This window comes from Myodes glareolus, chromosome 19 (genome assembly GCF_982192425.1).
Source record: "Myodes glareolus chromosome 19, mMyoGla1.1, whole genome shotgun sequence".
In the NCBI taxonomy this organism is placed as follows: Eukaryota; Metazoa; Chordata; class Mammalia; order Rodentia; family Cricetidae; genus Myodes; species Myodes glareolus.
Window position 1 is genome coordinate 53,968,720 of NC_142044.1, and position 26,681 is coordinate 53,995,400.

At 39.6% G+C, this 26,681-nt stretch overlaps 1 protein-coding gene across 1 annotated transcript in view; it reads right to left on the bottom strand.

Moving 5' to 3' along the window:
* Window positions 1–26,681, bottom strand: part of Slc2a13 (solute carrier family 2 member 13) — a 322,976-nt gene that overhangs the window by 249,142 nt on the left and 47,153 nt on the right. The window contains exon 2 of the mRNA XM_085678796.2: window positions 14,599–14,758. Within this exon, the coding sequence (XP_085534922.1) occupies window positions 14,599–14,758 (160 nt within the window). The remainder of the gene's footprint in view (window positions 1–14,598; window positions 14,759–26,681) is intronic.

A 26,681-nucleotide genomic window follows, 5' to 3' on the forward strand; every position in this document is an offset into this window, starting at 1 on the left:
CACACACACACACACACACACACACAAAAGTAATAACCGGAATCAACAACCACTGGTCATTAATATCACTTAATATTAATGGACTCAACTCACCTATAAAAAGGCGCAGACTAAGAGATTGGATATGAAAACAGGATCCAACATTCTGCTGTTTACAAGAAACACACCTCAAACACAAAGATAGACATCTACTCAGAGTAAAGGGTTGGGAAAAGGTTTTCAAAGCAAACGGACCTAAGAAACAAGCTGGTGTGGCCATTCTAATATCTAACAAAATTGACTTCAAACTAAAATCAATCAGAAGAGATGGAGATGGACATTTCATACTCATAACAGGAACAATTCATCAGGAGGAAGTCTCAATCCTGAATATGTATGCCCCTAATATAAAAGCACCCACTTATGTAAAAGAAAAACTTTTAGAACTCAAGGCAGTCATCAAACCACACACACTAATAGTAGGAGACTTCAACACACCTCTCTCACCAAAGAACAGGTCAATCAAACAGAAACTCAACAGAGAAATAAGAGAATTACTAGAGGTAATGAATCAAATGGACTTAACAGATATCTATAGAACATTCCACCCAAATAGAAAAGAATATACCTTCTTCTCTGCAGCTCATGGAACCTTCTTGAAAATTGACCACATACTCGGTAACAAAGCAAACTTCCACAGATACACAAAAATTTTAATAACCACCTGTGTCTTGTCGGATCACCACGGTATAAAATTAGAATTCAATAACAATTCAAACACCAGAAAGCCTACAAACGCGTGGAAGTTGAACAGTCAACTACTGAATCATCCTTGGGTCAAGGAAGAAATAAAGAAAGAAATTAAAGTCTTCCTTGAATTTAATGAAAATAAATACACAACATACTCAAACCTATGGGACAAAATGAAAGCAGTGCTAAGAGGAAAGTTCATAGCACTAAGTGCCCATTTAAAGAAAACGGAGAAAGCACATATTGGAGTCTTAACAGCACACCTGAAAACTCTGAAAAAAAGAGAAGCAGACTCTCCCAGGAGGAGTAGAAGACTGGAAATAATCTAACTGAGGGCTGAAATCAACAAAATAGAAACACAGAAAACAATCCAAAAAATCAACGAAACAAAAAGTTGGTTCTTGGAGAAAATCAACAAGATTGACAAACCCCTAGCCAAACTAATCAAAAGGCAGAGAGAGAACACTCAAATTAATAAGATCAGAAATGAAAAGGGGGACATAACAACAGACACAGAGGAAATTCAGAGAATCATTAGATCTTACTACGAAAGTTTATATGCCACAAAGTTGGAAAATGTACAAGAAATGGATTGGTTTTTAGATAAATACCATTTACCAAAGTTAAATCAAGACCAGGTGAACAATCTAAATAGACCTGTTAGTCACGAAGAATTAGAAGCTGTTATCAAAAACCTCCCGACCAAAAAAAGCCCAGGGTCAGATGGTTTCAATGCAGAATTCTACCAGAACTTCCAAGAAGAGCTGATACCTATACTCCTTAAGGTACTTCACAATATAGAAACAGAAGAGTCATTGCCAAACTCTTTTTATGAAGCTACAGTTACCCTGATACCAAAACCACATAAAGACACAACCAAGAAAGAGAATTACAGGTCAATCTCACTCATGAACATTGACGCAAAAATTCTCAACAAAATCCTGGCAAACCGATTTCAAGAACACATTAGAAAAATTATCCATTATGATCAAGTAGGCTTCATTCCAGAGATGCAGGGCTGGTTCAACATACGCAAATCTATCAATGTAATCCATCATATAAATAAACTGAAAGAAAAAAACCATATGATCATTTCATTAGATGCTGAAAAAGCATTTGACAAAATCCAACATCCCTTTATGATAAAGGTGTTGAAGAGATTGGGGATACAAGGATCATACCTAAATATAATAAAAGCTATTTACAGCAAACCAACAGCTAACATCAAACTGAACGGAGAGAAACTCAAAGCCATTCCATTGAAATCAGGAACAAGACAAGGCTGTCCACTCTCCCCATATCTCTTCAATATAGGGCTAGAAGTTCTAGCAATAGCAATACGACAACATAAGGGGATCAAGGGGATTCAAATTGGAAAAGAAGAAGTTAAACTCTCGTTATTTGCAGACGATATGATAGTATACATGAGCGACCCCAAAAACTCTACCAAAGAACTCCTACAGCTGATAAACACCTTTAGTAATGTGGCAGGATACAAGATCAACTCCAAAAAATCAGTTGCCCTCCTATACACAAAGGATAAAGAAGCAGGGAGGGAAATCAGAGAAACTTCACCTTTCACGGTAGTCACAAATAGCATAAGATATCTTGGTATAACTCTGATCAAGGAAGTGAAAGACCTATTTGACAAGAACTTTAAGTCTTTGAAGAAAGAAATTGAAGAGGATACCAGAAAATGGAAAGATCTCCCTTGCTCTTGGATTGGGAGGATCAACATAGTAAAAATGGCAATTCTACCAAAAACAATCTATAGATTCAATGCAATCCCCATCAAAATCCCATCAAAATTCTTCACAGACCTTGAGAGAACAATAATCAAGTTTATATGGAAAAACAAAAAACCCAGGATAGCCAAAACAATCTTATACAATAAAGGAACTTCTGGAGGTATAACCATCCCTGACTTTAAACTCTATTACACAGCTACAGTATTGAAAACAGCTTGGTACTGGCATAAGAACAGAGAAGTTGACCTATGGAATCGAATAGAAGACCCAGATATTAACCCACAAACCTATGAACACTTGATTTTCGACAAGGGCTAAAGGTATGCAATGGAAGAAGGAAAGCATCTTTAACAAATGGTGCTGGCATAACTGGATGTCAACCTGTAGAAGAATGAAAGTAGATCCATATCTATCACCATGCACAAAAATCAAGTCCAAATGGGTTAAAGACCTCAACATTAATCGGACCACTTTGAACAAGATAGAAGAGAAAGTGGGAAATAGTCTACAAGATATAGGCATAGGAGGCCACTTCCTAAGTAGAACCCCAGTAGCACAGACAATAAGAGAATCAATTAATAAATGGGACCTCCTGAAACCGAGAAGCTTCTGTAAAGCAAAGGACACCGTCAGTAAGACAAAAGGGCTGCCTTTTGACTGGGAGAAGATCTTTACCAACCCCTCATCAGATAAATGCCTGATCTCCAAAATATACAAAGAACTCAAGAAACTAGACACTAAAACTCTAATTAACCCAATTAAAAAAATAGGGTGCTGATCTGAACAGAGAATTCTTAACAGAAGAACTTCGAATGGCCAAAAGACACTTAAGGTCATGCTCAACATCCTTAGCGATCAGGGAAATGCAAATCAAAACAACTATGAGATATCATTTTACATCGGTCAGATTAGTTAAAGTCAAAAACACCAATGATAACCTATGTTGGAGAGGATGTGGAGAGAGGGGAACTCTCATTCATTGTTGGTGGGAATGCAAACTTGTGCAGCCTCTATGGAAATCAGTGTGGCAGTTTCTCAGGAAACTGGGAGTCAACCTCCCTCAAGACCCAGCAATTTCACTCTCGGGAATATACCCAAGAGATGCCCTATCATACCACAAAAGCATTTGTTCAACATGTTCATAGCAGCACTATTTGTAATAGCCCGAACCTGGAAACAGCCTAGGTGCCCCTCAATAGAAGAATGGTTAAAAAAGGTGTGGAACATATATACATTAGAGTTTTACTCAGCGGTAAAAAACAATGACATCTTGAATTTTGCATGCAAATGGATGAACATAGAAAACGCTTTACTGAGTGAGGTAAGCCAGTCCCAAAAAGAGGAATATGGTATGTATTCACTCATAAGTGGTTTCTAGCCATAATTAAAGGTCTTTGAGCCTATTATTTGTGATCCTAGAGAAGCTAAATAAGAAAGTGAACCTGAAGAAAATCATGTAGTTATCTGCCTGGAGATTGGAAATAGACAAGAGTGCCAGGTAACCTCGGGTGCATGGGGGGGTGGGGAGGTTGTTGCAAGGGGAGAGGGTTAGAGAGAAGGGAGTAGGGGAGGAATGGGGAAAGCTCGGGGGACTGGGATGGGGGGGAGGGAGGAAGGATGGATATGGGATCAGGGAAGTATATATCTCAACTAAGGGAGTCATTTTAGGGTTTAAAAGAGACTTGATTATAAAGGGGATCCCAGGTCCAAGGAGAGATCCCCAGATTGTTCTCTGGACAGAGGAGAGGGTGCCTGAACCAACCTTGGCCCACAACCATACTGATGAATATTTTGCATTTCACCATAGAACCCTCATCTGGCGATGGATGGAGATAGAGACAGAGACCCACATCGGAACACTGGACTTAACTCCCTAGGTCCAAACGAGAAGCAGAAGGAAAGAGAACGTGAGCAAAGAAGGCAAGACCAGAGGGAACCTTCATCTGACGATGGATGGTGATACAGATGGAGACCCACATTGGAGCACCAGACTGAGCCCCCCAAGGTCCAAATGAGGAGCAGAAGGAGGAAGAAAATGAAAAAGGAAATCAGCCCGCGAGGGGTGCCATCACCCACTGATACAAGGGGACTGATCTAATGAGAGTTCACCAAGGCCAGTTTGACTGGGACTGAACGAGCACGTGATCCAACCAGATTCTCTGAATGTGGCTGGCCCGGAGTCTTTCTGAAAAGCCATTGACAATGACACTGGGACTTGTTTCCTCTGCATATACTGGATTTCTGGGATCCAGTCTGTTTGGATGCTCACCTTCCTGGACCTGGAGAGGGGGGGAGGAGCTTGAACTACCCACAGGGTGGGAGACCCTGACTGCTCTTGGGGATGGAGAGGAAGGAGGAGAGGGAGTGGGGGGAGTGGGAGGGTGTTGGGAGGAGGGGCGGAAATGGAAACTTTTATAATTTAATAAACTTTGAATAAAAAAATAAAGTTAGACTGAATGTATTAGACATTTTGTGACAGGCTATAGAAGCCAAGGACAGAATCTTAGGGTTTAATATGAAATCTTCCACATGTCCACGCGTTTGAACTCTTAGTCCCCAGCTGGTGATGCTGGTGGGTGAGGAAGGGGGCACATGTGAGACTGGATTATGAGGCCCAGAAGACTGGCCTAACCCCAGATTCTCATATAAACTTCCCTCTGTTTCTCATCTGCAATTGCAGGATGCCAGACACAAGCTCCTGCTGCTGCAGCTGCAGACCCAATTGCCATGCCTCCCTTTCAGGGCACTGAGTGCTCAATCAAGCACTCTCCAAACCTCTGCTTACTTTCATTGCTGCAGAAAATCCTGATGGGATTTCGCAATTCTAAGATCCCTAGTGACAGTCTTTGAAAGTGTGTTTTGAGTGTAGTTAGGACGTAAAGAAGATTGTCTAATAATTTCCAGCACTGTTCATATAAAACTGGAAAAAATAATCAAGTAACAAAATTAGATTTGTAGTTATAACTGTTTCATTTCAATTTTGTGTTTATACCCATTTGCTGCTAATTAACCAATCAAGTCCATGCTAGATCAATCTGGATGGCTCGAATAAATTATAAGACTACTATAAATAATCAGACACTATCTATGCTTTATTCTCAAAACCTCCTTCATTTTGTGGGCTTCATGGTGCTGCCCATAACAATTCACACACTACCCCGGAGCCTGTATGTTTCCAAATTGGCAGGACTTCACAAATAACAGTAAACAAGCTTTTTTTCTTTTCGCTAAAAATAAAGAGTCTGTTAGAGTCAGTAGATTCTTTGAAATCTACTGAATGAAGATTTATGTTAGCTTAGAATGCTGCGCCAGGATTTTTTATGTTCTCTCTGAGTCAATACTCAGTGTTTATCTGACAAAAAAATAATCTTCTGAATGTATATGAAAGACCAAGAACTAGGCTCATCACCAAGCACAGCAAACAAATTTAATCAGAGATGGTGCAAGGCTACATAAATCTGAAAATAAACTTTCTGGTTAAAACAGAGTAGAGTAATTCCAGACCCCTGAAATCAATACCCAGGAATACTGTATGTGCAGCTCTGCATTCAGAGAAAGTTACTCAATGTTCCTGTGGCTGTGGACATTCATCTACTCCTCATATACTTTAGCAATAACTGTACAGATGATCTGTTTACTGAAAGTGCTCTAGCATAGACCAGCGGGAAAATAGCTACCCAATAACATTGCCAAAAAGATAACACTGGGTTTTAGTCACCTGATATATTATACAATACAGAAAGTTAATTGATGATGGGTTTTAAAATTTCTTTTATTATCTCATAACTCCATTTTAACAGTATGCCGTTGAAATAAGAAAATTGGGCAAGAGGAATGACTCATTGGTTAGGAATGCTTTCTGTTCTTCCAGAGGCCCCGAGCTTGGTTCCCACACCCATATCAGAAGGTTCACAGTTGCTCATAACTCCAGCTCCAAAGGATTCAACATCTTCTTCTGGCTTCCCATGCACAGACATGCACACATAAATAAAATTTCAGAATCAATACATTTTAAAATAAAAAAAACTGCCAAACTGAGATTTTGCTGCATTAACTTAACTCTCCCTTGCCACCAAAGACCATGTAGAAGATCATCACTGCTGACTGACACATGACAATCATGTTAACTAATCATGATGCAAAGACTGGGAAAGGGGCTGCATAAAGAAAACATCTCCACATGTCATACCTTGAATATTTCAATTTATTTCCTACTGATTTATGATCAGCAAATAAGCAATGCTTGTGCTACCTCAAGACCGATTCTGTGACCTCAAGACAGATTCTGTGTAAACTTATAAAACAAACACCACCAAGTAAACAAATAAATGCAATGAAGTGTGCTTGGTTTACAGGAAAAAAAATCCTAAAATCTTATATCAGTATTTGGTGACTCGGAAAATGTTACTTAGAGTCTTGTGGTTAGAGTGGACAGGCATACTCTGACAGAAACAGACTGACTCTGTTGAAATCAGCGAGGCATTCTGTACATGTTAGTTTCAAACTAACTGGCAAAATACATGAAGATTTACACCAAATTCATAGAATAGCATAGGGTAGTTTCTTTAACATCTAATGTTCCAGCTTTCTAACAAGCCTCTCTCTGCATGTGTGTGTCTGTGTCTGTCTCTTTCTCTCTGTGTGTGACAGAGAGAAATATTGATTGATTTCTCCAAGCCTCTGACAATCTTTCATGCAAAGTTTAAAACTAGAGATTATAGAAGTGTGGTGATGATAAATACCCCTTGTGTCATAGAGTCTATGTACCAAAAATTTTGAACAAAAATAAGACAATTTAATTGCATGCTGGGGCTTTTAAAAAGGACAAATATTGAAAAACTTCTTTCTATGGGGGCTGTTTGCATGAGAAAGTCAGACATTTGGCATGTGTCTATAATTCCAGGAACTTCAGAGGTGCAGGCAGGAGGATCATCCACTCAAAGGCTATCTCAGCTGCATAATAAGCTCCAGACCTTGTCTCAGAAAGACAAAAATAAAGCAAAGGAAAGGAATAGTGTGAGGGAACCAGTATGAGGCTCTTGGTAACATTTTCCCAGTACTGGGTATCAAAGCCATGCAAGGAACTCTGCATGAATTATCAGGAAATGAATGAACCCTGTCAACAGCAGAGCAGACAAGAACATTTCTACCACTCAAGAAACTTCCTTTGCACTCACTCTTTGCCGGCTGATCATCATAGCCAGGGCCAATGGCTGGTAAGATTTATGTGCCTGTCATTTAGTTTGCTTGCTGATGAACCTCACGTAGACCCATGGAGCACAAGCTACTTTTGTTCTGTCGTCTTTTAGGCAGCAAGTCTTATTCTTCCCTGACCTGGGCTGGAGTGGAAATGGGGAAAAGTGCCTATCCACAATCCCGCGGGAGAGAAACACTACTTTCAATCTTTTCTAGAACTTGCCAGTGACATGATCTGGCTGGTGGGCAAAGAGTCATGCTTACATGTATTTAGAAATGTAAAGAATTTTGTATTTTCCATTTTAGCTGGTGTGCGTTTTTGATAAAAGTGTGACCATAAAGTAACATGCCCATTCCAACTTGCTAAAGTTACTGCTTAGAAAATTTTAATGGTATTATAATATCCAGAGGAATGGCACCCGCTCTTTTATTCTTGGAATTAATAATGCAAGCTTTTGTGTTTTTTCTTAGCAAACTGAGTCATAACCACCTCATTAATTTTATTAATCTTTTCACAAATCAGCTCTACTGCCTTTCTATTATTATACCTTGGCTTGTTTTACTGTTCTAATCCTTACTTTTGAGTTTTCACAAAGTCAAAAAATATCTCCCCCTTCCCCAGCTCAACCTTCTCGTTCTCCTGTTCCTCCTCTGACAGGGTATCACTGTGGTCTGCACCTCATTGTGCAGAACTTGTAGCCTAGAACTAGTTAAGAGATCTTCCTAGCTCTGCTTCTCAGTGCTGGAATTAAATGTGTAAGCCATCAAATTCGCCATTATTCTAGTTTCTTTATGTGAAAGTTGGATCACGACTTTAAGCCCTTTATTTAAGATCATCAGTTAGAACTATGTGTTTTTATGTACTATAGCTATGTATGTTATATATTTTATTTTCCATTTAACTTTTTCCAGTTTTTCCTAGAATGTGTTTTAGTTACTTTTCTCTTGTTTGGATAAGACACCACGACAAAGGTAACTATAAAAATGTATTAAATTTGGGCTTATGACTTTAGAGGCTTAGAGTCCACAATGACAAAACAAAGTACGGCAGTGAGAACACTTCAGGTTGCACCTTGATTGAAGCAGGAGGCAGAAAGAGACACTGGGAATGATGTAAGTCTTTTGAAACCGCAAAGCTTGTCCCCAGTGACACACCTCCTCCAACAAGGCCACAACTTCTAATCCCTCCCCACAAGTTCCACCAACTAAAAACCTATAGTGGCCACTCCTATTCAAACCACCACAGATCTATAGGTTACTTAGAACATGGTGCTTCAATTTCTAAATATTTGGGACTTTCTTAACAATTTTATGTTTATTAATTTCTAATTTAATAATGTGAGCACACAGGCTCAAAATGTAATATAATTTCTTTATTTAAAACCTTATTAACATGGATTTTATACTCATCACCTGACCAATGTTTGCAAAGAAAGCCTGAGAGAAACTTGACAAATTATAAACATTGCTGGATGTGGCAGTCAAAAGTCAATCAAAAGACAAGGAACTTAATAGTGTTATAGTGTTTCTATAACACATTACCTAATTTGTTTAATTGTTCTATCATTTGGTAATAAAATATTTAAAAAATCTTAGAATAGGATCTAGATTTGCTTGTTTTCCCATGCTACTACTTTTTATTGAGATAAAGCACAGATTTTGCCATTTTGAAGTATGCATCTGTACACCATCACGCGCTTGCATGGTGTTAGGTAACCAGCACCCAGTCCCTTTTGATTTCCCTAGTTTGAAGCTTTCACCGTGTATTCCGTGTATTCCGCATTGTTATCACCACTGGTGCTCCTGGCTAATGGGCTCCTGATCAGTATGACCCACCCTAAGCTCTACTGACAGCACTGCAGCCTACTCCACGATTCCCACTGCACCCAGTGTTATTTCCATATTCCCATCTTTTTTGATTTTAATCTAAAGCACAAAACGCTTATCACTTAGGCAATGTCTATTTGTGTCCTCATTTGGGTATACAGTTATAGTTTTATACTTCTAGACCTACCTTTTAACATTTAATGTAAGGTACTTTGCTAAAGCTACATTTTAAGTGCACTGTTTGGCTATGTGCTTTCCATCCGCCCCATGTGTTATTTACACCTGCGCTTTTCCTACCTTACATTTCTATGGCCTATCAACCTATTTTAAGTATTCTATATTAATCCTCATAATGGTTTCTTAGCTGTTTCCTTTATTATATTCTAGTGATTGTTCTAAGAAAAAAGAATGAGTTATCTGTTGGTCCACCCAGCACTAATGTACAAACCACAAAAGCGTAATTCCATTCAATGTGCCTGCTTTGTTACTGTCATCTTACAATGGATGAGAAGGTACAGAATCTCCCATGCACCCCTACTCTCCTCACATGCTTCCTCCCCTCTTATCAACACCCTCACCAATGTGGCGCATTCATATGATGAATCAGTCAACTGTATGGAAATCGACAATACCCATAGTTCACTCTTGAAAGAATCTAGTCCATGAGTTTGAATCAATATATAGAAGTGTATCTACCGTGATGCTATTGTACAGCTAGTTTCATTCAAGATCCTCTATGCTCTGGCCATTAACAGATTTTTTTCACTCTGTCCATGGTGCAGAATGGTCTTCTTCAGGGAGATTTGTCTTCTACAAACCTCTCTCATCATTGCCAGCCTTCAGTTACTTTTTACTTGGGGAGACTCAGAGAGCTGAAGGTGGGAGTGGTTTTTATTAACAGGATTAGATTGATATAGAGGCTGAAGTTAATGCTTTCTGAAAATAACAGCAAGTACTGTTTAATATCATTTAAGAGTTTTTAAAGAATTTTCATAGCTATTCACTCACTCAGTCCATACAATAACACCACTGCTGAATTTACCAGCTATCTAAGGCTATGAGACCTTAGACTAATCAACTTACACCATGAAAGTGAGCCTTCCACTCTATTTCCTGGTACACTGGAATATCTTTATCTATCTTCTATGTCTTAATTCTACCAGTAGTATATTATAGTCATCTTAAGCATTCAGATTTGTAATCTTATCAAGCTATTAACCCATAATTAATATGTTTTCCAAATTAATTCTGGTTAAAATGGTAATTTAATGATTTTATGATAGAGCTTAACTCAAATTATATTATTTCATATATAGTCAGTAATTACTAATTATCACAAATTATAAGGACATTTCTTGAGCATGAATTTGTTTTCAGAAAGCATTACCATCCAAATGATATACAAATAACATTTTTTCAATTAACATTCAAATAACATCTCACTGATGAGGCTTTTAAAACTGGAAATAACATAGGAGTGATTCTGGAAGAGAGGAAAGCTCACTACTTCACCAATACAATCAGTTTCTTTGAAAAATTATGTAAGGAGACTCACATGCATTAAAATAGAAGAATAAAAATATATGCTAAAATTATCTGAGACTTGTAGATAAAATCAAACTTACAATGTTCTTAAAACAATGGCTAACTATTTAATTAAAAAAAACAAGATAGAGCTATGCCACCAATGGTTTCAAAGTTCTATTCACCACATTGCAGACTAGCCTCACATTGCCCCTACTAAATTCCAAGATGGCTGAAGCTCCTCCTTATCCCCTCCCTCATTGACCAGATGTGACTGGCTCTGACTGACAGAGATATATATATATATATAGTGCAAATGACATTTTCCCATCTGTGTAGACAATGCTTTCTCCAAGAGCTAAAGACCATCTAACAAACACCCCAACACCAGGCATGAGAAGCCCCTCTTTTGAAACTTTGGTCAAAGTCCTCTAAGAACCTCCCAAAACATTGTAAGCCACTGCTATTGGCCTCAGTCACCCCCAGTGGTGGAAGGTAAGTCTCTATTGTTGAAGACACCATGCACTTCCGACTTCAGACACAGGGCCCAGAAGATCCAAACTGGATCTGACCTGAAACCCTCCTCACTGAGGATTAGCTTTCACAGTATCAGAAGGTATCATGCAAGCTTCCAAAGGAGAAAAGCAACCAACAGTCCTAATCAGCCATGAGACATAGGAACAACAATAACCAGCATGGCACAATAATTCTGAAAATGCATTAGTGGCACACACACCTTGTTGGTAACCAACAGCTCTCCAACTGGACTTAAGACCCATTCAACAAGACGGAAAGTGTGCCTGATACTGGAAATCTAACATTGGCTTGATCCAGGGCTAGTGACATCACAATCTCAGAGGAGAACCTACAACTGCTACTTTACTGAACCAGCATTGTCCCTACTATATTCTAAACCCTGTCCTCAAACCTTCGGGTGAGTGTCATCCTCAGCCACTGTCAAGGAAACTTCTCTTTGCAAAAGATGAAGGAAAATCACTACAGAAAATCACAGCCAATCAAAGTACAGAGTTGTAAAGCCAGGTCCCAGCTGATAAACCGACAACCCAGTTCCTTCACACAAAGCTCAGGGATCATTGCTGAAGAAGGGGTGAGAAAAATTCTAAGAGCTGGAGGAGTGTGAGATTGTGTCTCCTGTGACCGTCAGAAACGACAAAGTCTCAGCAGCACAGACTCCTAAACCCGACTACTGGAGGACGACATCGAGAAACATGCTGAAGCAGATGGGGGAAAGGGCGTCAGGCTGCAACCGTGCATAAAGAACTACAGGCAACTCAGGAATGCTGAGTGGGAAAATAGTCTTCCCCAGGGAAGAGCACACCAATTAGTTACTCAATATTAAGTGGTCAGCTATGAAAATATATGTGCCAGTAACATATATACTGAGGAGGTTGTATTTATGTATTTAGTAATGTATACAAACACATATATGTAACAATTTATGAAAAAATGAGGCCATGAATTTGAAAGAGAACAAAGGAGGGTATACAGGAGGATTTTAGAGGAAGGGAAAAGAATGAAGAAGTGATATGAATATATTATCTCAATAATAAAAATAATGAAAATACAATTACAGTTCACCTATAATTTTTCAGTTTAAAAAAGATGCCTCCATATCCAGCTGATAACACTAGGTACTAGAAATTCAGCTGTTTTCTCTAGTATTTGTTTCCTTAGGTACCCACAACATAAGGTATGGTCAATTTCTCACATGTTTGGGGAGAAATTAAGCTCAGACGGATCACACACTTTGTTTCAGATCTGTAGGTAATGAATAAACAGTTGAAGGACCGATTTGGATTTGGGGCTAGGATTATGTACCTACAACAGTTACAGTCATCTTCCCTCTCTGGGGATTTTCTCTATCACCCTATGCTACACCCTCAGCCGCAAGCAAATACAGACCACAAAGCGTTTGTTTTCCTTTAGCTTCTTTTGTGACATAGTAACAGTGGCACTCACGCATCAGAACAGTAGAGAACTATGAAACTCATTTATGAAGTGCCTACTGTTTACCAAACACTGGATTAGATGCTAGGAATATGTTTTAGTTTCTATAATGATCTCACAAAGTTAACTGCTTTATTTTTTGCTTCCACATTTTGGGTAAGAAATTAAGCGCAAAGGGCCAGCATGATTTGTCCCAGGTCTGTAGGCAATAAAGGAGCAGTAGAAGACAGATTTGGATTTGGGTTGGATTTTATCGCCCACCATTAAGGGGTAATAAAAGGCTTGCCCCAGTGACACCAGCTTTTCAGAAGTCTCCCACACTCAAAAATATTTTACTGTATGATCCTCCTTGAGATCCTAACCACTACTGAAAAAATGTTAAGTGGTCAGCCTTTCGGTAGAAATGTGGCCTGAATATTATAGATATTATGTACTTCAATATATATCTATATTGGTCACAATAAAAGTTTACCAAAATGAAATAGGCGACTTAGAGTTGTATTTGTACATGTAAACATTGACTTGTAAGTTTCAAATCGAAGCTAAAAATACCAAATTAAAACAGGAGCAGCAACAAACTTCCTCTTTCTTTTCATCGACAGAGTAGAGAAGAAAGAACAAAGATTTTACAGCAATTTCCCAGCAATGTCAAAGCCTGTAGAGACCAACTCTTGCAAGAGAAAGCTAGGGAGCAGATCTTTATTCTAGTTGTGTATCTGGTTGAGTGAGCCTTGAGAGAGGCAGACCCTCACTGACTTCAAGGGACTTCTCAAAAAACTTTGTCACAATGTATCCTAAGCCATACAACTGTTTGTAAAGCAGTTCAGGTCTTCCTGTCCCCACCACACGGGAACCATCCCCTTGAGTTGCTTGAACGTCACAAACACTGTAGAAGCGAGGACCCAAGTCTCTCAGTCAATATTTTTACAGAACATTCTCACATAGTTCATGCTGAAAGAGTATTTGTTATAGTAAGCAAAGACACAAAGATAAGTTAAACAACACTGCATTGCCTGATGTGCCTTTAGTAACAATTTCCTGGAATGCTTAGACGAATCTGCTATTTCAAACACTATAAAGCAACAAATAAAAATCCTGCGCCCTCATCTTTAAGCTTTAACACAAATTTGTTTTTACAAATATGATTCAGATATTTAGCTCTAACATTTATCTTCATATTATCATTCTCAATTATTTGGATTCAAATTATGATCTAGGAATAATTTTATATTTTAATTTTACATAGATACCTTTTTATATTACTATGAGAATGCTTTTTCTTCCTCCCCAAAAATTACATCTGCAATTTATAAACAGCTACTCCTGTAACTCAAAACCCCCACGTATATCTGTTACATTATTAAATGTGTGAAAGACTAGACACAGTATGAGAAATATCACCAAAATGCTTTATAAAAGCCAGTCTTCTGCAATTATTAATGGGAGATTTCTTGTCTATCATGAAAATAAATATTACTTGACTACTTTCAATTTTGCTGAATGCCACCTACTTAGACATTAACTACAATGATTCAAGATATCTCAATTTTTCCAATGCCTCAGCATTGTAGTTTATCTGAATCCAAGGTAAGAACTATTTACCAACCTCCATCCATCCTTCTGCAGATAACTGAAGGCTCCATCAACCACACTTGCAAAAAACTGTCCTCCTGTGATGAAGAGAGTATTGATGGTGACCAATCGACCTCGCAAGTTGGGTGGAGAAACCTCAGCGATGTACACGGGCACTGTCATGGAAGCAAGGCCTGCAGGGAAGAACCAAAGCAACCATGAGACATCCAGGCAAGCTCAGCCGTCAATACACGTACCCATGCTGGATTAAAACACACACATTGATTCAAGCTTTCACTCCACTCTGGACTCCGGTTATTACATGCTCAAGATTTTGTTTGTGACTGACATGGGAGTACTGCATATAAGTAAAGAAGTATGTGAGGTTCCAATCTCCGAATACTGCTTTTCTATACTATTACTTAAAATAATTTATTTTTGGTTTATGTTATTTAGTGAGGTCTTATGTAGCTGGTCATGAAAGCAGTAGGTAAGTAAGAATGACTTTGAAATTCTGATCCTCCTGCCTCTACCTCCCAAATTCTTAGCTCACACTATCTTTCAAAGCCCACATACAGAAGCGTATGAACAGTCCTACAAGGACATTAATGGGATAAATATGGTTTACAATTTTACAGACTGTAGATATAAAATTATGTTCCAGAGAAATGATGCAATTGCTAAATTATTTTAGTCTATATGGAAATGTAATCAGACAACAGTGAGAATAAAATACTATTCAAGAATTTATAACAACCATTCGAAGTCTTTATTTAGAAGAGACATAGCAAATCTTTAAAATGATTTACTGATAAGAATGTTTTATTAAGTCAAGTCATGCAATTGCCCACTCGTATATTTCTGAGGCAGCTTAAAATGATGGAATGCTTAGGAATCTGCAGTTCTGAAACACAGATGATATTTTAATTGATTTTATTGAGCTATACATTATTCTCTGCTCCCCTGCCTTCCTCTTCCCTCCCCTTCAATCCTCTCCCATGGTCCCCATGCTCCCAATTACTCAGGAGATCTTGTCTTTTTCTACTTCCCATGTAGATTAGATCCATGTATGTCTCTCTCAGGGTCCTCATAGCTCTCTAGGTTCTCTGGAATGGGAAATTGTAGGCTGGTTTTCTTTGCTTTATGTCTAAAAGCCACTTATGAGAGAGTGTAATGGAGCTGGGGATGTGGTCAGTAAAGTGCTTAGGTTGAACATCAAAACTGCACAACAGACCCATGTAGAACTGTTTTTAAGGGACCGGTTTGTACTGAAGAAAGCACCCAGAAAACTGACACTTCCAGTCCAGGGGCCTTGCATTTCAGGGCCCCTGAATCTACCACCTTCCATATTCAGTGACAGTTGTATGCAGTCGCTGACAGTCATACGTGCACTTCTCAACCGACAACTGATTGTCCGTAGTGACAGAGATGGACCCCAGGGATTCATGCAGACTGGACATGACCACTAAGCCATCCCTCTCCTCAATTCATCAGCAGTTTCTATTTGTCCGTCATCAACATAAATCACATAGTTCTCTCTCACATAAGTACTGCAAACTAATTGATAGTACCCTGGAGCTCTATTCTCTCTCATTTTCTTCCTTCTCTAGACAGAGGCCCACTTCCACCCAGTGTTTTCAACTTCACTAAACTCCCTGATGATATCATAGCAGTCTGCAACCTTACCAATTTTACCTTTTGTTAAGTTTTAATTAGCCTTATACATCTTTGAGTCAGACAGCAAGAATAAATAGACAAACAACAACAAAAACCTGGAAAATTCACTGCATTGAAGCAAATATACAAGCAGTTAAGCTTTCCTGGTGCTCCTTGCTCCTTTAGTGTCTGCCACCATATGTAAAGACACCTATGGTTTAGAAGCTTTACAACATAAGCTAGAAGGAGTATTAAACTAAATCATCCCCATCTTAGTGTAGTATTAGTGTGGTGTAGGAGGTCCTTCTGTATTTGTGTTGATTTCATGATGGAGGAGGGTCATCTGTCTATGTGTTAATTTCATTGGTTAATAAAGAGACTGCCTTGACCTTTTTGATAGGCCAGCCCTTAGATGGGTGGAGTAGACAGAACAGAATTGTGGAAGAAAGAAAGCAGAGACAGAGAGCCGTCGCCATGAAGCTGCAGGGATAGACATGCTGAATCTTTCCTGGTAAGCCACGAGCTCATGGTGACATACAGATTATTAGAAATGGGTTGAATCAATATGTGAAAGTTAGCCAATAAGGGGCTAGAGACAATGGGCTAGGCAGTGTTTAAATGAATACAGTTTTCATGTAATTATTTTGGGTAAAGCTAGTCGGGTGGCGGGCGGGAACACGGCCCACCACTCCTTCTACAACAACTTTATTGGTTGAATAAAGAAGCTGCCTTGGCCTTTTGATAGGGCCAAGCACTTAGATAGGCGGGGAACACAGAACAGAATGCTGGGAGGAAGAAGGCAAGCAAAGAGCCGCCATGAAGTCGCTGGAGTCAGACATGCTGAATCTTTCCCGGTAAGCCACGACCTCGTGGTTCTACACAGATTATTAGATATGGGTTAAAGCAAGATGTGAGAGTTAGCCAATAAGAGGCTAGAGATAATGGGCCAGGCAGCAATTCAATTATTAGTGCAGCACAGACTACTCTAAAATGCCTTCTGTGGAATTGAGAAATAAACATTTTCAAAAAATATCAACAAGTTGATTGTTTATTCTCCTTATTTCTTTGACTATGGAACCATTTCCATAAAATTTTATAAATAAGCACTAATTTATGATTGAGAATTTTATATACTGGTCTAGTTATAAACAATCATTCCATTTCTCTCTTACCCAGAGATCTGTGTTTAGCCACATAACCCACAAAACATGGGAAATCAGAACCACACACTTAAGCAATACATTCTTGTCTCCATACCACAGATTTTACAGGACTAGAAATGCAGACATGCCCTCAGGCCTTTAGAAAGTTTGATGGCTTCAAATGAATACCAGAGTGCTGAAGGTAACAGAGGACAGCTGAGAAAGAGACCAGAGAACTAGAAAACCTTAAAGCCATTGATAGATAGAGTTAGAAAGAGCCCTGCAAATCTATCCCATAATTATTATTTAACAGTATTGCTGTTAAAACTGCCTAATTCTGTTAGTTAGGAATTGTCCATGTCATGGTTACAGCCCTTTTCCTCAGCCCATCTCCACTGAGAGCATGTAATCACCCCACTTCACAGAGGACATTATCCTGGGGAACACAGTGAGTCAAAGAACCTAACAGGGGCCAGAACCCAACTTTAATGGCACACACTAAACTAGCCCATCACCACGGATGACAATGGGTTCAGGAACAATAGGTTTCAAAACCCACCAGACCAGTTACGAGCTGGGTAAGTCAATACAAGTTAATTAACCTCTTTAGGCCTCCAATTTCTCATCTATGGAAGGAGATTAAAAGTCCTTCAAAGAGATTGAGATATCTCAGTGGATTAGCAGGGTAAAGCACTTGAATACAGAAGGTAGTCAATACTAGCCATGATCAGATTGAAGTACAAGATAAAGTCTGAGACAGCTGAACTCAGAAGTGGCCCGTGAGGTATGCAGCAGGTTGTTAAGTATAGCTCCCTGAGGATGCTGGGGGTATAGGTTAGCTACATGTAGTGTTCCAGCAGCCTGCCTGTGCAGCTCAATTCAGAGTCTGCCAAGATAGCTCGCCTCTTTCCTTCTTCCCCCTGTATTGGAGAATCTGGCCTTGTCAGCTTAGATCGCATATTATGTCATTGTAGACAAAAAGAAAATGTGGGAAATAGAAAAATATATGAAGACAAAATAAACCTGATTTGTGGAGAGAAATTCAGATTAAAAAAAAGACAGGAGAAAGTTTTAAGGAAGACACTTGGGATGGGTCTGGGAAAAAAAAATGCAAACAAGAACTCAGCTTTGAGGGTGGATGTGGGGGTGACATATTTTGAGAGCTGCTAAGTTACAACCTACTTGCTGTTCCCTGCAAGGCCCGGACTGATTTTCAAGGGCTCTGAATGCTTTCAATTGTAGGACAACATTTCTTTAAGTACAGCTTCAAACTGAGACTAGGGTAGGAAAAGCTGGAAGTCACACAAATATGCAGGGTTCCAAAGGTGATTGTGTGAACAATACACCTAATTGTGATAGCAGCAGTAGGTTACTCTCAGAAAGGACATGTGAGAAGAACGCTGAGAGCCACATCCTGAAAAAAAAAATCTGTATTTAGGGCAGTGTTGGATGGAAAGTCAGACGGTGAATGGTAAATGGTACCTTATCCTTGAATATCAGAGCATATGTCTAAAAGTTTCTCTATCAACAGGTATTTGATAATGAAAAGCAAATACAAGTTGCAGAAACTGACACAGAGTTCGGTTTTGTTTTTCAGAATATAACACAGATGCTAATATCAAAGTGGTTTCAGGGGCTCATGTCGTCAACTTTTCTTCAGTGCTATTTAAGAATGAAGGGGCACACCTCTGCTGAGAACATGATCCTGAGAAAATAGCTCAGAAACATTTTATCTTTGAAGAATGTGGTCTCTCTTTTCTTTCCCTTCTCCCTGCAGTATGATTTCCTGCCACCAGGTAGCATGTTAAAGAGATTAGATCAATCTGTAGGAAAAATGGGAACTGAGTACAATGAATTGTCTTGTGAGCTAGACAAATGGTGAGCATACATCCAACAGCTCTATGAAATTGGAGAACGAGGAACCTGATGCTCACTCCACTCACTGTGTTCCAATGCTCATACATCACATGCAAGCCCTGTCAATCAACAGTCTGCTATTAATGAAGCAACCCAAGCAAGCAGCTGATTTATAGATTCCAAAACAGCATAAAGCTCAGTCCTGAAAAGCCCCAGACATTTCAGTTATTATTAAGTTACCCTAAAACCCATTTCCACTCTTCAGAAATAAATAGCATCTGTCCAGAGACAATTCTCAATGCTCTAATGAAGGACTGCTAAGTAAAACCAGCAAATGTGAGGGTCTGTTTGAATCACTATGATGTGTTTGTATAATTTAACTATAGATTTCAACAAAACACAAGAGCATTCACATAAGCAATAACTTTATTATTCATACAACATCTGTTGTAAAGACAGTGTATTGAAGCTCATATTTCTGCCCTGTTGTAACCTAAAGATGATAGCCTAATATTTCCAAAATTAAGAGTTAGATGTTTCTGAAATATATATGTGAATGAGGCAAAACTTTAAGGAGCAGTCTATGAAAAATTTTATTTTTCCCTCTATTTGAATTTATTAACTACATAAAATCTCTATCTAATACAATATCAAATTTTATTTTATGCTGTGTGTGTGTTTATCTTGTATGTGCACATATTCGTGTGTGTGCACATGGAGAGGTCAGGGTGGAGGTCTGGTGTCAGGTGTCTTCGCAGATAGCTCTCCACAGTTTTATATTTTTGAGACAGTTTCTTACGCTAAACCTCACCAATTGGCTAGACTGACTTGCCAGTAAGACTCTGGAATCAACCAGCCTCTGCCGTCCCAGCACTAAGAGGACAGGTATGTACCACATACAGGTTTTTTTTTTTACAAGGATACTAGGGATACAGGTTCTCAGCTTATTTAGCAAGCATATTACTAACCAAGTCAACTCCTCAGCTCCCTCATCTAATGTTAATAGTCCAAATGAAACATACGAAGTTAACTTGAAGAGTTACATCAAACATCAATATCTTTCTAGAGTAAATATAACCACAGAAATCCATGTTGGTGTTGTTTCCTGGTATTAAAAGCTTAAATTCTTAAAAAGATAAGGATACATCAAGGGAACCTGTCATCACGCTTGACTTGAGAAGCATGACCGAGACACCGCACCTGGGTCACCGCTGTGCAAGAGCATCCCCAGCGGCAAGCTGACTCACCACCTGCGTAGAGGGAACGCAGAAGCTGCCTTCCACGAACTGCTGAAAGCCCTTTCAAAGGCTCGAGTCAGAAGCATAAGCAATTTCATAACCAAACAGCATTAGCAAACCCTGTTGTGATAGATAAATACCCATGAATCACAGCAGTATCTCAGCATGATAAGCCATGCAGCAACTAATTAGCTTCTGAGAAGTGCCTAAGCCACCTCCCAATAATAACGCTTCTGGAATGAGGATTGTGGTGGCCTGAGTTCATTTCCAAAACCATGACATTATTGTCTGTAAAGAGGGAACCTTAATAAAAGGATGCAGGTTCTAAGGGAGGAGGAGCCCAGAGCAGTTGTGACCGGCTGGCTGTTACCCCTTCATTCTTCTCCGTAGATGTGTCTACTGTTACCAGGTGGCTATCATGACTTACAATTCAGCTTTAGCTTTTTACTAAGAAGGTTTAAGACCCAAAAGATGGGCAACAACTTCCAAATGTGCTGGGACCTACATATAACACAAAATGCCTGTAACGGAGTCAGTTGTGAGAAAAGAATACCCCGGGGATATCTCACAAAATGAATTATTGGACACTTTCTAGAGAGTCCAATAGCCCCGAACAAAACACCATATACTTATCATCAGCCATTCAGCTGCATACCATCTCTCTCACTTGCCCTTTTTAAAAATCCCGTGTGTGTCGGGGAGGGGGCTATGTATTCCTGTCCACCTGCCACAGTACGTTGGAGGTAACTTGTGAGAATCAATCCTCTTATCTACCATGTGAGTCCCAGGAGATTGAACTCTTACGTATGTGGTATAGGTTCTTGTTCAGCTGACAAAAACTAGCAAACACAGATGAAAAGGTGCATGAATATCTCAAGAATGTGACAAGTTGACCAACCAGGCCCATTCCATGACCCAGATTATCAACCCCTACAATAGGACCCTTGGTTACAACCCTTTCTTAGGAATCATTTTGCAATACAGGAGCTCTGCTTCTTTCCTGTCTTTTAATTTGTCACCAGTAACAAAATCCTTTCTAAAACGCACCCTCCAGTTGTCCCCGAGACTAGTGTCCCTTCACGTTCACTAAAGAAAGGAATGAGAAGTTATTGGCCTGCAATGTCTTTGGTGGCCATGGCTTTTCCAGCACCCTAGTTCCCCAAATTACGGCTCAGTTTAACAGAGAAAGGCTTCGCTAACTCACAGGCCCCAAGTTTTCCCATACTGATGTAGAATGATGAAAAGGTGGCAGGGAAATGGATATGGAAGGCATAGCTAAAGAATATCACAGTCTACGTTCCGATGTCAGCTGCTATCCTCCTTGCTAGGACCAAATACCTAACAAGGAATAAATTCAAGGAAGTATTGTTCAGGGCTCGCTGTTTGCATGGATATAGAACAGACAGCAGGGAGAGGGGAATGCTGGCCCTCTGCTGGCTTTTCATCCTCCCTTTAATTCAGTCCTGGGTCCTGGCCTATGGGATGGAACTGCTTACGTTCAGGATGGATCTTCCGTCCTCTACTGAACCTCTCAGCAAACACCCAGGGGTGTATCTGAGATCATTCCAAAGCCAGTCAAGCTGGCAATAAAGAAAACCATTCTAATTTCCATTCCCTTTCCCAAAGGGTAAATCAACTTAATGAAAGCTACTTACATTTTTGAAAAAAAAATTTTTAATTTCCCCATTTTTGGTATTGTGGAAATAAATGAAATCTTTAAGAGATTTACTTTCTTTAGATATTTACTAATTTTTAGCTTCATCTTGTATTTTATGAGAAATTCAAAATGTAATTTTCTTACACATCCGTTTTCACAAGAGCATGAAGGAAATACTGTTGTAGTTTCCTATAGCCAACCTTTTATTGCTGATACAATTTATCTATTGTGTCACAACTGACTTCTCACTAGCAAGAACAGAGAATACCTTGGCACTTGTGCCTCCTTGGAGCTGAGGAAAAAGCGTCACTCCTCTGGAGCTGCCCTGAGCAGCTCCTGACTTCCCCCTTTTACATCCTATCTGCCTCTCCAAGTTCACTTGTATCCCTGTCCTTTCACCAGGCTTTGAAAACCATCGAGAGGAGCCCTATGCAAAGGGCGAAGACATTAACTGCTAAACCTTATACTTATAGAAAAAGGAACAGCTGGCAGGCTCTGCAATACTTCCTGGTAGACCTTACTTCCGTGTGTTAACTAACAGAGAGCTTTGTCGTAAACTGCTGTGAGTTCCAATGCGTAGAAAAGTATCATGCCTAAAGAGGACTACAAACCCTGGAAGGTGAAGTTCTATTGCCATGCTCTGGAGAAAGAGAGAGAGAGAGAGAGAGAGAGAGAGAGAGAGAGAGAGAGAGAAGATAAAAGGAAGAGGAGGAGAAAATGGGAGGAGAAGGAGGAAGAAAAATGGAGGAGGAGGAAGGAAAAAGAGGGGGAGGAGGAAGAGGAGAAGTAGAAACAGTGTGGTGGCAGCAGTAGTAGCAGTAGGAGAATGAGCTACATGGCGAGGGCATGGGTGAGCACACAAGCCTTTTGTCCTGCCTCTCCCCTGCCTCCTCATCAACTCCTGAGAGGTCCAGAGCCACCTCAAGGTGCACCTACAAAGTAAGTAGCTCTGCTACCTTACCAAGATTGCTAGCTTTTGAATCAGTGCCATTGCTTCCTGCCATCTGTGGGGTCCAAAATACGGGTTTCTTCAAAAGCTGAGACCCTAACCTATTCTGGCAACACTGAGAAAAATAACTGTGAACCTAGATTTGTGAAGCCGAAAGGAGAAAAATAATCTGTTTCCAACACAGGGTAAAATGCCTAAAATAGAAATCTAAAAGTTTGTGTCAGAGAGATGATGATCTCAAATGGATTATCTTAGGGTTTCTGATGCTGTGAAGAGACACCATGACCATGGCAACTCCTATAAGGAAAATATTTAATTATGGTGGCTTACGGTTCAGAGGTTCAAGTCTATTTATTATTGTGGTGGGACATGGCACCATGCCGGCCGGCATGGTGCTAGAGAAGGAGCTGAGAATTCTACATCTTGACCCATAGGACACCAGAAGTGAAATGAAACACTGGGCATGGTGAGCACATATGAGACTCAAAGCCCAGTCCCACAGTGGCACACTTCCCCCAAATAGGCCACACTTATTGCAACAAAGCCACACCTCCTAATAGTGCCATTCCCTATGAGCTTATGGAGGCCAATGAGAATTCAAACTGCCACATGGATAATATAAGAATAGAGATGTAGGAAGGATTAAAGAGCACAGAAAATATAGTAAAATTATAACAATCTATGAACTGTATTAATGAAGAATTATTCCTATAAGGAAAACTTCAACTCTAGATGTCTTCATTTGATTAGTTCCACAATATGCAACCTGCTAGGTAAAATTCAATATCCATCCATATTTTTAAAACTCACTTAAAATTTGAAAGGGCTGTTTCATAAAAAAATATGCAACAAACGTCATATTTAGCCAATTAAAGTATGTTATGAGCCAATAGGAACAAATCATGCATAAATGTTCTTCAACTTCTCAATGGAAAAGTTCTAGCCAGTGCACTAATGCAAGAAAAGTGTTCCCCAGCACTTGGGAGGCAGAGGCAAATAGATCTCTGTGAGTTCGAGGCCAGCCTTGTCTACAAAGAGAGCTCCAGGACAGGCTCCAAAGCTACAGAGAAACCCTATCTTGAAAAACCAAAAATAAAAAAAGCCAAAAATACATTTCTGCAATTTTGTGGGGAAAATCATTTATAGATGATATAATTGCAAATTTTGTAAAAATAAAAATGTGCTATGGACATTTTATTTATAAAGGGTAGGGAAAGGAAAAAGGAAAGGGGATACAAGCCTGCTGAAAGAAACATGGCAAAGGGGTCGTGGGGCGAGTGCATCCGCTTTTTAAAGGTCGTTCAGTGCATGCGTAGAGGGTCTTCCATAGCCATGCCATGCATATATAGAGATTACATGGCCACGCTGACCATGCACATAAAGTCCCTAGGGTCATTAGGCAATTTGCCTGAATACTAATGGCTCATGCACAGCTGTGGACCCCGAAATGCTAACTCCTGGGGTGACTAAGCATTCCGCCTGAATGCTGACGGCCATGGCACCCCGGATATGATGGCAATGACAACTCTTTCTTTTCTTTCTCCCCACCCCCACCCCAAGCATGTTTGTGCATGTCTCACAGGTAGGCACCTAGTAGGCTCTCTCCCATGAGGTTACTTGATTGACTGACTCTATTTGACTGTGAGATGATAAGATCTCCCGGCACAACCCAGTTTAGCCTCTAACTCTGGGTGATTCTCAGAGCTTAGACTTCCAAGTACCAGGATCAACATGTGTGATATTAAGCCCTGATTTCAATTTGTTTAAAAGTTGCGTTTGCTTTTGAAATAGGCTCTGATCATGTGGACCAGGGTGGCCTTGCTTTTCTCATGGCCTTGAACTCAGAGTCCTCTTTCCCAGTCCTGGGAACACAAGCATTATGCACACCATACCTAGCAATGATACTCTAATTAGAGTTAAGTAATGCTGCTTCATTTTAAAAAGAAGAAAAGATAAAAGACTTGCATGGTAAAGTGTGCCTGTAATTATACTACTCAGGAGGCTGAGGAAAAGGGATTGACTACTTGAGGTCAAAGTTCAGACAGCCTGGAAATAGAAGAGCCATTAAGAAGAGAAAAAGAAAAGAAAAAGAAAAGGCTAAAACACAGTTTTATTATATTATTACATGTCTAAATACTAGCAGCAACTTTAAAATAGAATTTCAAAATATGCTATGCTATTAATGAAAGAGTTGCTTAGAAACATTTCTTTTCCCTTGGACCCACTGGATAAAGGAAAGCTTGGCATCACTCACATGATTTCGCATCTGACAGTCTCCTGTACTCTGGCTGGAGGACCAGTAATAAATCACTGTCTCTAACACTTCCTAAGGAGTCACCTTGAATGCCAGGAAGGAAAAACCTCAAGGAAAGAGTCTTCTTCAGACTGAGAGGTGACAGCCGTTCAAGCCACGGATGACAAGAGTAAGAGCTTCTTTGGACCACCTCAGAACACGAACTGAAACAACAAGAATGACCAAGAAAACCACACCTAGTTATGTATTTTTGTTCCTCTTCCCAGGATGGCCACAGCAAAGAAATCTCAAGACAAAGGGTTGAGCCCAGTAGGAAGGGTCTATAGAAGAGGCTTTTGCTCAATGAACTGTTTATATCAAGAGCTTGAATACTAACATCAACCATTTTAAAAAGTTAGACTATTAAAGAATACCTAAGTATTTACAGTATAGTATGTTTATGCATTCAGTACTATAAAGATGTAAAGACTCAGAAGCATCTTAAATGTGAAATAAATGTTTGTTTCTATCAAGGGTAACTTGCCACCAAGAGCCCAGTAGTGCTTAAATCTTCCCCATCTTGTAAATAGTTGTGCATAGTATTTCAAATATTTGTAAAGCTTGTATGTTGTGTGATATTTTGTTTGTGTTCTGACAAATAAAGCTTGCCTGAAGACCAGAGGGTGGAGCTGGTCACTATTTAACCATAGAGGTCTGGAGGTCTGTATAGACAGGAGAGAGAAAGTGATAAGGCTGGGTGGAGAGTAGAAGTGATAAAGAGGGTGGAGACAGGATCTCTGTGCCCTTTCAGTTTGAAGGTTTGGAGAGGAAAGGCGTCTGTGGTGGCTGCTGCTGTATCTCACTGATCTTTCAGCTTTTACCCCAATATCTGACTCCTAGTATTTATTGGTTAAGACTAATTAGGATCAAGTTTCACTTGTGTGCAAATATTTTAATCTCCCTTACTAAGGCTCTGCTTCACTCCCAGGACTTGACAGCCTGGAATGATCAACCAACCCCTCCCGTTCCCTTCCCATCCTTTGTGCCTGTTCTTTTAAAATTAGCCAATCTTGAAAGACTGTGAGATGAGACCCCAGCCAAGGAGGAAAACAGAGTCACCACCTGGTCTGCATCAGAATTAAAAACTGTGTGTGTGTACTTGCAAGCCCATATTAGGTCATATTGTACTGTTTTTGCAATAAGACATTGTCTCAATGAGTTAGTTACTTTAACATTGTGAGTTTCTTTGTGTGACACCAAGAATATTCTCTGTCAACAGATGGGGACTGGGAGAAACAGACCATTTGACAAATAGAAGTATCCATAAGAAGGGTTTTCTAAGAAGAAAGGGACTAGTTGATGGCTCACCAGGTCATGGAGCCTGA